Source organism: Erinaceus europaeus, chromosome 5 (assembly GCF_950295315.1).
Source record: "Erinaceus europaeus chromosome 5, mEriEur2.1, whole genome shotgun sequence".
Taxonomy (NCBI): Eukaryota; Metazoa; Chordata; class Mammalia; order Eulipotyphla; family Erinaceidae; genus Erinaceus; species Erinaceus europaeus.
In genome coordinates this window covers 86,641,057-86,655,690 of record NC_080166.1, presented here as the reverse complement: position 1 = coordinate 86,655,690, position 14,634 = coordinate 86,641,057, and the positions used below count along the sequence as shown (strand labels likewise).

General features: G+C 50.0%; 1 protein-coding gene across 1 annotated transcript in view; it reads left to right on the top strand.

Annotated features, from left to right (window-relative positions):
• IL17RA (interleukin 17 receptor A) overlaps nt 1–14,634 on the top strand; it is a 28,169-nt gene that overhangs the window by 7,870 nt on the left and 5,665 nt on the right. Inside the window, exons 3-10 of the mRNA XM_060191471.1 lie at nt 1,112–1,258; nt 4,333–4,448; nt 6,526–6,652; nt 11,347–11,394; nt 11,479–11,642; nt 13,267–13,347; nt 13,475–13,542; nt 13,810–13,949. Of these exons, the coding sequence (XP_060047454.1) occupies nt 1,112–1,258; nt 4,333–4,448; nt 6,526–6,652; nt 11,347–11,394; nt 11,479–11,642; nt 13,267–13,347; nt 13,475–13,542; nt 13,810–13,949 (891 nt within the window). The remainder of the gene's footprint in view (nt 1–1,111; nt 1,259–4,332; nt 4,449–6,525; nt 6,653–11,346; nt 11,395–11,478; nt 11,643–13,266; nt 13,348–13,474; nt 13,543–13,809; nt 13,950–14,634) is intronic.

Genomic DNA, 14,634 nt, shown 5'->3' with positions numbered 1-14,634 from the left:
TGAAAACACTTCCTGGGGCACCGCCCTCTGTCCCTAAAGTGTCATCTGACTTGCCAGGACTCATTGTGTTAGGGAGGAGAGAGGAGAAAGAGAGAAATATCACCGGGTATGGATTTTGTTTCATTTTAATTCAAGAAGGGAGATGGCATAAGACTCCTGCCTGAGTCTCTGAGGTCCCAGGTTCAATCCCCAGAACTCCCACCAGCCAAAGCTGAGCAGTGCTCTGGTGAAAATAATAATAATAAATAAATGCTGATAATAATATATTTCAGCAAAGCAAAGGGCTCTGCAGAAGGAGGAGAGGGAGGGAGGAAGGGAAGGGGTACTGGGGTCCCAGTGGGAAAGGCCCCAAGCTAGGGCGAGCATTCTGCAGGCACCTGTCATGGGGAGAGGAGTCTGCACCCCTGTGCCAACCCCTGTGCTGTATTAAACCACTAACTCCTCCCACTAAAATGGTAAAGGGGAAAATAATAATTCAGACAGGGGCCACACATGCTCAGCATCTCTGCAGAGTCACAGAAAGCAGTTGTGTGCTGGGGAGACAGCACAGGAATTCTGCAAAAGACTCTCCTGCCTGAGGCTCTGAGGTCCCAGGTTCAATCTCCAGTGCCACCATCAGCCAGAGCTGAGCAGGGCTCTGGGGAAGGACAAGAAAGGAAGAAAGAATGGGAGGAAGGAAGGGAGGGAGGAGAAAGAAACAGAAAAAGGACAGGAAGAGAGAGGAAAGAAAGAAGGGAAGAGAAGGAAGGAAGGAAGGAAGGAAGGAAGGAAGGAAGGAAGGAAGGAAGGGAGAGAGGGAGGGAGGGAGGGAGGGAGGGATGGAGGGAAGAAGGAAAGATGAAAGGAAGGAATTACATCACTGCCTGGTCCCTCGCATATGCATATCCCCATTCCCAGCCATGGCATTGTCCACTAGTCCTGCCAGGCACCTTGTCACCTGTCCAGAATGTCTGCATGTGTGCATGTGCTGCAAAGAGGGGGCTGTCCGTTGCCCTGGACCTGCCATCTGTGGGACCCTGTGCTCCCATCTCCCTCTGTCTGTGAGTTTGGCCGAGCTGGCACGTCCGTGACGGCTACCTTGTGTCTGCCCGCCCGCCTGCCCACCCGCTAGGTAGCTGCTTGGACAAGAGCTGGGTCAGGCCGCACAGCCTGACCCCGTCGCCCCCCAGAGAGGTCCAGGCCCAACTGGACTTCACACTGACCCAGCATGGAAGCCTGCTGCCGCTGCTCCGCATCGAGTGGACACTGAAGGGAGATGGTGAGTGAGGGGCCCTGAGGGATGTCACGGCTCAGACCCCCCCAGTCTCCCCTCTGACCAGCAGCTCTGCGTACAGTGCTCACACGTGACAACTCAGTGTGCCCTGGGATTTCCTCCCTGTCTGATCCCCAACACATGGTGCTCTGCTGTCTCTGTGTGTGTGTCGTGTAAAGGTCTCTCTTTCATGGGTACTAAATAAGATCTATCTTTATTATTTTTTTAGGTGAATTACATTTCCTATTTGGTGAAGAGCAGAAAAAGGTCTTAGTAGTCACAGATACATGTTTTATGCTTCACAAAAGTGCTTTTGTTTTTATGACTTCCTGTTTTAGATTATTTATTTATTTATTATTGGGTAGAGACAGAGAGAAATTGAGAGGGATGGGGAGATAGAGAGAAACAGAAAGGCACTTGCATCCCTGCTTCACCACTCGTGAAGATTTCCCCCTGCAGGTGGGGACCAGGAGCTCAAACCCGGGTCCTTGTGCTCTGTAATATGAGCACTTAGCCAGGTGCACCACCGCCTGGCTCCATGGCTTCTTTTTTTAAATTGCCACTGAGCTAAAGGAGACTGGTGCTTGATGATTCTACCTCTGGCTATTATTATTATTATTATTTTGCCTCCAGGGTTATTGCTGGGGCTTGGTGCCTGCACTACGAATCCACTGTTCCTGGAGGCTGTTTTTTTCCCTTTTGTTGCCCTTGTTTTTCATTGTTGTTGTAGTTGTTATTGTTACTGATGTCATCATTGTTGGATAGGACAGAGAAAATGGGGGGGGGACAGAGAGGGGGAGAGAAAGATAGACACCTGCAGACCTGCTTCACCGCCTGTGAAGCGACTCCCCTGCAGGTGGGGAGCCGGGGGGGGCTGGAACTGGGATCCTTACACTGGTCCTTGTGCTTTGCACCATGTGCACTTAACCCGCTGCACTACCACCCAGCCTCCTTTTGTTTCTTTCTTTCTTTCTTTCTTTCTTTCTTTCTTTCTTTCTTTCTTTCTTTCTTTTTTTTAGAGAAAGAAAGAGATGGAGAGAAACTTGAGTGAGGAAGGGAGTAGAGACACCTGCAGCACTGATTCACCACTCATGAAGCTTCCCCCCAGCAGGAGAGAAGCAGGACCTTAAACCTGAATCCTTGTGCACAGCAATGTGTGCACCACTGCCTGGCCCCCAATAAAATAAATCTGAAAGAAAAGTAAGGGCTGGGGTGGTCTGGGAGGTGGCGCAGTGGATAAAGCATTGGATTCTCAACCATGAGGGCCTAAGTTCAATCCCCGACAGCACATGTACCAGAGTGATGTCTGGTTCTTTCTCTCTCTCCACCTGTCTTTCTCATGAATAAATAAATGAATTTTTAAAAATAAAGATAACACTTAGAGTGTTATCTTTCTTTTTAAAAAAAAAAAAAAAAGTAAGGGCTGGGAAGATAGCATAATGCTTTTGCAGAAGACTTTCATATCAAAAAAACTGTCATGTCTGACACTTGGAGGACCCAGGTTCAATTCCCATCACCACCAGAAGCCAGAGATGAACAGTGTTCTGGTCTATCTATCTCTAGCTCTCATTAAAAATAAATCAATTAGTTACGTAAAATTCTAAAAGAAATAAAATTTTAAAAAGGTAAGTCTCTTTAGCCATGGAGTTGAGCAGGAGTCCCCAGGGTTGGGGACAGGGCCCTGGGGGGAGGAGGGGGGACAAACCAGTCATTTTGTGAGTACCAGCATCTGCTGGGGATGATCTGCACAGCCTTTGCTACCGCTGTCACTTGTCACATGTCCCTGTGTGTATCTGGAGTGGGCGTGTCTGCAGGGTGGTGACTGACAGGAGCACAGAGTGAGCTGCAGGGACAGGAAGTGGTGGGCGGGCCAGCTGGGAAGGCAGAGGAGGGGCTCATCCAGGGCTGCTGGCACCGCCTGCATCTCTGTCTCCTCCCTCCCTCCCTCTCAGGTGGTGGGGGTGGCTTGGCAGGTGACCAAAAAGGCCCTCAGAGTGAGCCAGGCTTTTGCCTTTGTCCAGCTGTTGCAGACCTTTCTGTCTCTGGAGCTTAGACTTTCTCCCAGCTGCCAAGGCTGAGTCTTTGTCGTTTCCGAGCTGGTACTGGCTTTATGGGCTCTGGCCTTAAGTTGAGGAGGGAATAGATCTTGCGTTTGAGTGGGATCTAAGTGTACCTGAAGTTTCACTGCCTTTTACTTGTTGGACAATTCTAACAGAGATTGTCCTTTAGTGGAGATGTTTTTGCTAATCTATCTCTTGGCCAAATGTATACGGTGTTTTTTCCAGAGCTTATCAAGGGGGTGACCTTAATGTTGTTGCTGTCAGCAGAGATTAGGGGTATCTCTTATTTTTGTGCAGTGAATTTTTTTAATTATCTTTATTTATTTATTTGGATAGAGACAGTCAGAAATCGGGAGGGAAGGGGGGTGATAGAGAGGGAGAGACAGAGACATCTGCAACACTGCTTCACCATTCGCAAAGCTTTCCCCTGAAGGTGGGGGCCGGGGGCTCAAACCCAGGTCCTTGTGCACTGTAACATGTGCGCTCAACCAGGTGCACCGCCACCCGGCCCCCGTGCAGTGAATTTGAATAGATAAAGTGAGGGAAGTGAAGTAGGGGAGGGGATGTCTAGGCCGAAGGATAACATCTCTCCTCTCTCCCTCCCTTTCTCCTCTTTCTTTCCCTCCTTTCTCTCTTCCTCTGTTCTCTCTCTCCTCTCCCTCTCTTCTCCCTCTCTCTTCTCTTTCCTCTCCTCCCTCCCTTTCTCTCTCTCCTCTCTCCTGTTTCTCTCCTCTCTTCCTCCTCTCTCTCTTCTCTCTTCTCTCCTCTTTCTCTATCTCTCTTCTCTCTCTCCTCTCTCCTCTTTCCTCTTTCTCTCGCTATCCTCTCTCCTTTCACTCCCTCTCTCTTATTTTTCTCCTTCTCTCTCTTCTTCCTCTTTCTCTCCTCTCTTCTGTCTTTCTTCTCTCTCTCTCTCTCTTCTTCCTCTCTCTCCTCTATCTCTTTCTTTCCTCTCTCCTCTTCTCTCCTCTCCTCTCTCTCCTCTACCCCCTCCTACCTTCCTCCACCTCTCCCTCTCAGCTAGCATCCTGAGCCTGAAGGGCGCCGAAGTGTCTGTCCTGCAGGTGAACACTAATGAACGTTTGTGCGTCAAATTCAAGTTTCTGTCCACGGTGCGACCTGAGTATGCTAAGCGGGTGAGGATCGCTCCCGTCTGCATGGACCGTGTGCCTCGGGTGCAGAGCAAGTCTGGGGGGTAGGGGGAACAGAAGTGCCTGCCATGCCCACCCTGGCTTCCTTCCTACCAGGCTCAGCACCCAGTCTAAGGAGAGTAGGTGGGGAGGTGACTCGTGTGGCCCTGCAGTGGTGGGGGAGGAGGGGTGTGGCAGGTGACAGCAGTGAGTCCGGGGGAACTGGTTAGGAGCCCGAGGCTGCCCCACCCCACACTTCCTGGCTGAAACCCCAGAGGTGGGGCCCCACCATGCTGCTGCACCAGATTCACGGTGCCATGTACAGCCTGCACACGCCTAGCCCAGCACACAGGAACAATCTCCTGATGGCCAGCGCCAACAGCCACTCAGATGCAAGGGACAGAGGCTCACAGCAGCCATCACGTGATGAGTGGGAGTCGAATATGCCCCCCTGCATGGACTTAGAGAGATCTCTGCAGAGATTCTGTTGTCTTTCCAGCAAGGCACCTGCAGGTCCCAAGGCCTTGGGCCTCTCCACATAACCTCATTTGCACCTCCATGCTCCAGAACATTCTTGGAAAATTTGAGCTTTCCATTAACAGAAGTAGAGAGCCAGGGTACCAGGTGGTGGCGCAGCGGGTTAAGTGCACATGGCGTGAAGCTCAAGGACCAGCGGCATAAGGATCCTAGTTCGAGCCCCTAGCTTCTCACCTACGGGGTGGGGGGGGGGAGCACTTCACAAGTGGTGAAGCAGGTCTGCAGGTGTCTTTCTCTCCCCCTTCTCTGTCTTCCCCTCCTCTCTCAGTTTCTTTCTGTCCTATCCAACAACAACAACCGTGGAAAAAAGGATGGCCTCCAGGAGCAGTGGATTCATAGTGCAGGCACCAAGCCCCAGAGATAACACTGGAGGCAAAAAAAAAAAAAAAAAAAAGTAGAAAGCTTCTGTGCAAAGGACAAATAGTCCTTTGCACAAATAGTTTTTATATATATATTTTTTAATTTTATTTTATTATTAGATAGAGACAGAAAGAAATTGAGAGGAGGAGGAAGAGGAGCAGAGAGACACCTGCAGCCCCACTTCACCACTTGTGAAGCTTTTCCCCCGCAGGCGAGGGCTCAAGTACTTCTGACCTGCTGACAGCTGCAAGTGCTCTAGGCTCCCTGCCCAGGCTGCTCTGGCATTTTCTGGGTGAGCAGATGGGGGGCACTCCTCAGATTCTTGCTGACCTCATGACTCCCTGATGTTGACGCCAGATCTAATCTACTTTCTTTAAAATACATATCGCCACACATTTTCTCGTTAGCAAGAAAGAAGCAGAGTGTCGCACTGGCACCTGAGATGCCAGGGACTCAGCTCAAGACCTCGTGCCTGGGACTCCATTGCTTTACCCACTGCGGCACCTCCAAGACCACCGAAGGGAAGAAAAAAAAAGGCCAGAGAAAGCACAAAAGACGATACTGGTGCCTCTGCTTTTGGAGCTTATATTTTTACTGCCACCAGGATTATCACTGGGGCTTGGTGATCCACCACTACTGGTGGCCTTTATTGTTCTTTTTTATAGCAAAGTTGAGAAGGGAGAGGGGGATAAAAAGAGAGAGACACAGAGAGACCTGTAGCCCTGCTTCACCCTGAGGCTTCCCCCCTGCAGGTGGGGACCAGGGACAGGAACATGGGTGGGTCCTTTCAGATACCAGTGGTAAAAGGTGCATTCTACACTGTATGCTACCACCCAGTGCCCCTCAAAAAAATAAATAATAACATACACAGATAGAGATAAGGATATAGCTAAAGGATTTTTTTTTCTCAGAGCCCTGCTCAGCTCTGACTTAGAGTGATGCTGGCAACTGCACCTGAGACCTTTGGTGCCTCAGACATGAACAGCTTTTTGCAGAACACTGTGCTCCTTTCCAACCAATCTGTCTGGCCATGTGCCAGCAGAATTTGGGGGGTATGGGCAGAGGTGTACATGAGTGAGGGTGTGTGTATGTGTTTTCAAGGGTATGTGTATGTATGAGTATGTCCATGTGAGTGTGTGTGCACACACAGCCCCTGCTGACCCCTCCTTCCTCTCATCCTCCCCAGCTGCGTCTGGCCTTCAGCAACTTCGTGGTGGAGCCTAACCAGGACTATGTGGTGATTGTCCACCACCTGCCTAAGCCTGGCTTTGATGGGGAGCCCAACCACCTGTCTACGACCTTCCATGTACCTGGTGAGTACTCCCTCCCAGGCCCAGCCCTTCCCTTTCCCCTTCCCCGTTCTGCCAGCCAACCTCTGTGGGCATCCGAACAAGGGCAGCCTAACCCCTAGAGGCGTAGCCCCTCTGATGGCCTGATACCCTAAGATTTATAGGAGCCAGACCTCTCCCTTCTGTTTAGAAAATTCCATTTCCTCACCAGGAAGACAAGCCACCCCCAGAAGGGGTGTGCACCCTACTTCTAGCTGCACCCCAGCTTGCAACCCCCCCATCTCCTGCTGTCACCCCCTGTCCCTGTGTGGTCTAATGCTGCCGTCCCCTCAGGCAAATCCTGCCCTGGACCCTGCCGTGAGCCGCTCCCGACCAGTTCAGAGCTTTCCTGCTCCCAGCCACAACCCACAGGCACGCTCAGAGCTCAGAGACAGACTCAGATGGGACCGCAGCTACACTGGCTTGTTCTGTTCTGTTCTGTTGTCTCCAGGTTTATTGCGGGGGCTTGGAATCCACTGCTTCTGGAGACCACTTTTTTCCATTTTATTAGATAGGACAGAGAGAAATTGACAGAGATGGGGGAAGTAGATGGTTATGCAAATAGACTGTCATATCTGAGGCTCCAAAGTCCCAGGTACAACCATAAACCAGAACTAAGCACTACTCTGGTTAAAAGAGAGAGAGAGGGAGTCAGGCGGTAGCACTGTGGGTTATGTGCACGTGGCGCAAAGCGCAAGAACCGGTGTAAGGATCCCAGTTCGAGCCCTCAGCTCCCCACCTGCAGAGGGCTCGCTTAAAAGGAAGTGAAGCAGGTCTGCAGGTATCTATCTTTCTCTCCCTGTCTCTGTCTTCCCCTCCTCTCTCCATTTCTCTCTGTCCTATCCAACAACGATGACATCAGTAACAACAACAATAATAACTATAACATGGGGCTGGGTGGTGACGCACCTGGTTAAGTGCACATATTACAGTGCACAAAGACCCAGGTTCGAGCCCCCGGTCCTCATCTGCAGGGGGAAAGCTTTGCAAGTGGTGAAGCAGGGCTGCATATGTCTCTCTGTCTCTCTCCCTTCCTCTCTGTCTATCTTCCTTCCTTCTCTCAATTTCTGGCTGTCTCTATCCAATAAATAAATAAAGATGATAAAAAATAAAAATAAAAAATAACTACAACAATAAAGGGCAACAAAAAGGGAATAGATAAATATAAAAATAAAAAAACGAGAGAGAGAGAGAGGGAGAGAGACACCTACAGATCTGCTTCACTGCTCGTGAAGCATCCCCCCAGCATGTGGCGAGCTGGGGCTTGAATCCAGATCCTTGTGCTCTCCTTGTGCTTAGTACTACATGTGCATACCCAGGTGCACCACTGCTCAGCTCCAGTTGGTTTTTTAAAGCAGAATAAAGGAGAGAGAAGCAGAGCATCATTTTGGTACATGTGATGCTAGGAATCCAATTCAGGACCTAATGCTTAAGAGTCCGGTACTTTGTCTACTGTGACATGTCCCAGGCCCTTAAAGATTGATTGCTTTATTTATATTTCTTTATTGGGGGATTAATGTTTTATAGTCGATAGCAAATACAATAGTTTGTACGTGCATAACATTTCCCAGTTTTCCACATAACAACTCAACCCCCACTAAGTCCTCCTCTGCCATCATGTTCCAGGACCTGAACCCTCTCCGAACCCCAGAGTCTCTTACTTTGGTGCAATACACCAACTCCAGTCCAAGTTCTGCTTAGTGTTTTCCCTTCTGATCTTGTTCTTCAACTTCTGCCTATGAAGATTTATTTATTTAGGGGCCAGGTGGTGGTGCATCTGGTTGAGTGCACATGTTATAATGCACAAGGACTCAGGTTCAAGCTCCCAGTCCCCAACTGCAGGGGGGAAGCTTCACAAGTGGTGAAGCAGGGCTATAGGTGTCTCTCTGTCTCTCTCCTTCTCTATCTCTTCCGACCCCCTCGATTTCCACTGTCTCTATCCAGTAAATAAAGATAATAAAATTCTTTAAATGTTTATTTATTAATGAGCGAGAAAAAGAAGCAGAGCAGTACTCTGTTACATGAATGCCAGGAATTGAACTCAGGACCTCATTCTTTTTTTTTTTTCTTAGATTCATAAAGCCTTTTATTTATTGTTATAAATCTGGTAATCATGAATATTGTAGAGGTAGTTGTCAGTCATCAATTTCTCTTTGTTTTTATTTATTTATTTACTAAATTTTTGCCTCCAGGGTTACTACTGGGGCTTGGTGCCTGCACTATGAATCCACTGTTCCTGGAGGCCATTTTCCCTTTTGTTGCCCTTGTTGTTTATCCTTGCTGTTGTTAGTATTATTGTTGTTATTGCTGTTGTTGTTGGATAGAACAGAGAGAAATCGAGAGAGGAGGGGAAGACAGGGGGGAGAGAAAGACAGACACCTGCAGACCTGCTTCATCACTTGTGAAGTGACACTCCTACAGGTGGGGAGCCAGGGGCTCAAACCGAGATCCTTACACAGTCCTTGCTATTTTTTATTTTTTTATTAGTGATTTAATAATGATGAGTGAGATAATAAGATCACAGGGGTACAGTTCCACACAGTTCCCAACACCAGAGTTCCCTGTCCCATTCCCTCCGTTGGAAGCTTCCCTATTCTTTATCCCTCTGGGAGTATGGACCAAAGATCTTTATGGGGTGCAGAAGGTGGGAGTTCTGGCTTCTGTAATTGCTTCTCCACTGGACATGGGTGTTGGCAGGTAGATCCATACCCCCAGCCTGTTTCTGTCTTTCCCTAGTGGGGCAGGGCCCTGGGGTGGGAGGTTCCAGGACACATTGGTGAGGTCTAGGACCTTATTCTCGAAAGCTTTTCCCACTGCCCTTCGTCCTGCATTGGCCAGCAATGTAGAGCTTAAGCCATGGATTTTTTTTTCCTGCTCTTTTCTTCTGGATTGTACCCTGCAGAGGACAAGGACATTATCTTATCCCTGTTGCATCTCTGGGGCTGAAAACTGGGTCTGGAACATTCTAGTGCTCAGTCAGTGCTTCTTGGCATGGGCTCTGCCCCTCCACTGTGCTTTTTTTTTTTTTTTTTTTTTTTTTTTTTTTTTTTGCCTCCAGGGTTATTGTTGGGACTTGGTGCCTGCACTAGGAATCCACTGCTCTTGTGGCTATTTTTTTTTTTCAAAAAAAAATTTTTTTGATAGAACAGAGAGAAGTTGAGAGGGGAGGGAAAGATAGAGAGGAGGAGAAAAAGACAGACACCTGTAGACCTGCTTCACTGCCTGTGAAGCGACCTCCCTGCAGGTGTGGAGCCAGAGGCTCCAACCGGGATCCTTGAGCCGGTCCTTGCGCTTTGCGCCACGTGCACTTATCCAGCTGTGCTACCATCCAACCCCCGTTTTGGTTCCTTTTTTATAGAGATGAAGACAGAGAGAATGAAAGAGACCACAGCACCAAAGCTTCCTCCAGTGTGGTAGGGGGCTGGGCTGGAACCTGGGTCATGCATGTGGCAAAGCAGCATACTATTCCAGTGAGGTATTTTGTCAGCCAACGGGAATTCTTAACTGACACATGTCTGCTGTGAGGGGCATCGGGGACATGCAGGCACGAAAATATGGGTAGGTACCAGGGAGGTGGTTCAGTGGGTAGAGTGTAGGACTCACGACTGCCAGTTCAAGTCCTGGCATCATGTGTGCCAGAGTGAGGCTCGGCCTGCCTCTTTTTTTATTTTTTAAAAATTATCTTTATGGGAGTCGGGTGTAGTGCAGTGGGTTAAGCGCATGTGGCGCAAAGCACAAGGACCGGCGTAAGGTTCCCGATTCAAGCCCCCGGCTCCCCACCTGCAGGTGAGTGGCTTCGCAGGCGGTAAAGCAGGTCTGCAGGTGTCTATCTTTCTCTCCTCCTCTCTGTCTTCCCCTCTCCTCTCTCCATTTCTTTCTGTCCTATCTAACAACAGTGACATTAATAACAACAACAATAACTACAACAACAATAAAAAAAAAAAAACAAGGGCAACAAAAGGGAAAATAAATATTTAAAAAATTATCTTTATATATTTATGGGACAGAGACAGACAGAAATTGAGAGAGAAGGGGGTGATAGAGAGGGAGACACCTACAACACTGCTTCACCACTCGCAAAGCTTATCCCTCTGCTGGTGTGGACCAGGGCCTTAAACCCAGGTCCTTACATACTGTAACATGTGCACTCAACCTCCCGGCCCCTTGGCCTGTCTTTCTGTGTGGGTCTCCTCTGTCTACTATGAAATAAATAAAATGAAGCTGGATCTGTGGTCAAGGTCATCCCTGGGCCAGGGTTATTACAGAGTCGCATGGGAATGTGTTAGAAATACAGGCTCTCAGACCCCAGCCCAGCCCTGCTGTCTGGCTCAGAGGGGACGCACGGGAAAGTTCCTGGCACACTGCTGTGGATCCACTGAGTGCTTCGCCCCTTGGGCAGGCAGGGGCCACTGTGGGCAGGAAGCTGCAGATGGAGAAAAAAGGGGCTGGAGTGGGCCAAGGCTCCCATGGACCGAGGCTCTGTGGTTGCCCAGAGCACCTTGACTAGAGAAGGTTCCCTGAGACAGAAGGGCTGAGCCCATAGGCTGGCCTCCAGCCCCCAGCCCCCACACCTCCCAGCCCCCAGGGGCCCTCCCTACACAGTGCCCCCCCCCCCATCCTGGTCAGGAGGATCAGGCCTCCTGGAAGAAGTGTCACAGTTGGGCTTTTCTGTGTGGCAGGGTGTGAGGATGCCATAATGAAAAGGACCACGCCGTGTGTGAGCTCAGGTGAGGCCGGGACAGTCTGGTGGAGAGGGGAGTCATGGGGTGCCCTGCCCACACGCATCCCCTCACCCCCTCGTTCCCCCACAGGCAGCCTCTGGGAGCCCAACGTCACAGCAGAGATGCTGGGGGCGCAGCAGCTGCAGGTCAGCTTCAACCCCTGGAACGAGTCTGCCCGCTACCAGCTCTTGCTCCAGAGCTTCCCCCGAGGGGACAACCACAGCTGCTTCAGCACCATCCTGGACGTGCCTGGCGTGAGTGCTGCCCTCCGGCTTAGGGGCTCCCAGCCACAATCGTTCCCTCAGCTAAGGCTCAGGCCGCAGTGCTGTGCCTAGCAGGTGCTGGCCCAGCTGCTTTGCTCTCCGTCTGCCTTCCGGTGTGAAGTTGGCACAGGGTTCAGTCCTGTGCTTAGTGCTAATCTGGGTTTCTTTGCTCTCTATCTTCTGGTGTGAGGTTGACTCATGGCTCAGAATTGTGCTTTAGTGCTAATTTGGGGTACTTTACTTTCTGTCTTCTTTCTGGTGTGAGGTTGGCTCACGACTCAGTACTGTGCTTAGTTAGTGCTGATCTAAGCTACTTTGCTGTCTTCTCTCTAGTGCAAATTGGGCTCCACTCAGTACTATGTTTAGTTCCCGCTACCCCAGATGGCTTTGCTATCTGTCTTCCTGCTGATGTGAGGTTGGTTCTGTATTCTGTACTGTGCTTGGTCAGTGCTACTCCAAACTACTATTCTGTCTTTCTCCGTTCTGTGTTAATTTTGGTTCAGTGCTTAGTATTTAGGGTTAATCCAGCTACTTTGCTGCCTGTCTTCCTTCTGGTGTGAGGTTGGCTCAGTGCTCAATACAAGTCAGTAATAATCTGGACTGTTTTGCTCTATCTTCCTTTTACTATGAGGTTAGTCTATAGTTGGCTTGCCTTATTCCTTTAAACATTGAAAGAGAGAAACAGAACATCACTCTGGCACATGCAGTGCCAGGGATAGAACTCGGGACCTCGTGACTGAGAGGTCAGCACCTTCTCCATGGCACCAGCTCTGGGCCACTGGGTCTCCTTCCTGCAGTCGCCAGCATGGTTGACCTCTACCCCTACCCTTGACCTTTCAAGCGCTTCTTCCACACAGCCCTCACCCCCTTCTCTTTCTCTTTTATTCCCATGATCCGCAAGAGGATTTTGTGATTTTTTTTTTATAATGTGGACATTCAACCAAAGGGGAATAAAGATGAGGGAAGGGAGAGAGAGAGAGAGCAGCAGTTAATGCAAAAGACTTTCCTGCCTGAGGATCTAGGTTCAGTTCCCAGCAACACCATCAGCCAGAGCTGAGCAGTGCTCTGGTGGTGGGGGGAAGAGAATAATAAAAAGAGGGGGTGGAGGTAGATAGCATAATGGTTATGCAAAGAGACTCATGCCTGAGGCTCCAAAGTCCCATGTTCAATCCCCCGCACCACCATAAGCCAGAGCTGAGCAGGGCTCTGGTAAAAAAAAAAAAAAAAAAAAAAGAGGGGAGGTGGGCAGTGTCACCCCTGGTTAAGCACATATAGTACTAAGCACAGGGACTTAGCAAGGACCCAAGCTTGAGCTTCGTGCTCCCCACTTCACAAGAGATGAAGCAAGTCTGCAGGTGTCTGTCTTTATCTGTCTATCTATCTATCCATCTTTCTCCCTCCCTGCCCCTCCTCTCTCAATCTCTCTCAGTCCTGTGAAGTAAAATGAAAAAAAATGGCCTTCAGGAGCAGTAGATTCATAGTGCCAGCACTGAGCCCCAGCAACAACACTTGAGGCAAAAAGAGAGGGAGAGAGAATTAAAAGAAGAACATGGGGGTGGAGAAAGGTGGACTCTACAGGGCACACACCCAGCTGTCCTCACCTCCCCCTCTCCAGCCCACAGCAGAGAGCGCCCCCCGGACCAGTGTCATACTCAAACTGTCCCAGTTCTCCGGGTGCTGCCAACACTACGTGCAGGTCTGAGTGATGTGGGGGCAGCGGGTGGTGACTCCTGTGGGCACTGAGACTCCCTGTCTGCTTGCCCGGGGCTGTGGGGCCTGGGGCCCTGTATTCCCAGCATCTCGGCTGCCCTCATCCCGCACAGATCCAGCCCTTCTTCAGCAGCTGTCAGAACGACTGCCGCCGGCACCCCCTGACTGTGCCCTGCCCAGAGCTGCTGAGCACCCCAGGTAGGCACCTGAGGCCAAGTGGGGTATACCAAGGCTCAGATGACTGGGTGTAGGCCTCAGAGGGTCAGGGGACACAGCATGGCTCGGTGCTGAGAGCTCATGGCGACCCTGTCTTCCTTCTCCTTTGCAGAGCCGCCTGCAGGTAAGCCATCCCTGGAGAACCTCAAGGACCAGGTCCCCACCAGCCTGGTGCAGAGCCAGGCTGAGCTGGACTGGGTGAGGCCAAGGGCCAGGCAGTGGGGCCACCAAGGGTCCCCACCACCACACTCAGACCATCCTGCTTCCGCAGAGTACATCCCCTGTGGGCGTATGGTGTCATGATGGGCGTGGCCATCCTGCTGGTGGGCTCCGTCATCCTGGCCACCATCTGCATGACCTGGACACTGGCAGGTAAGAGGATGACAGGTTTGTCCTGCTCCTCTCCCCTTCTTCCATCCAGCCCCCTCCAAAGCTGGCTGAGTCAGCTTACAGAGACTCTTCTCCAGTGGCACTTTGTTTGATTTACTTATTTATTCCTTTTGTAGTTGTTATTAGCAGTGTATGCGATTGTCAGGTTACAGGGTCTAGTTCCATACTGCAGCCACCACCAAAGATCTGTGTCCCGACCCTCCCAACCAGAGCCGCTAGAGTTCTCACAAGGTCTTAGAGACAGTTTGTTTGCTTCTCTCTCTCTCTCTCCCACTGTGTGTATGTGTGTGTGTGTGGTTTTCTTTTTCCTTTTTCTTTTTTGCAAGTCCATGTTTTTTGTGTGTTCTCTAGATTCCACATAGAGGTTACACCATCCCAGAGTCGCCTGTTGCCTCCTTACTTTGCTAAGCATAATCACCTCAGTCCATTTATCTTGTCACAAAGAACACAATACCATCACTTTTTTGTAATAATTTCTTATTCATGTGTTGCTAATAGTGTGTTATAAGATTATAAGATAACCAAAGTTCTGTATCCCCACCATCCAAAGTAGCCACCATAGTTCTCACAAGGCTTAGCAACAGTTGGCTTGCTTCTGCTTTTTCTCCTTCTCCTTCTCCTCCTCCTCCTTCTCCTCCTCCATCTCCTCCTTCTTCTTCTTCTTCTT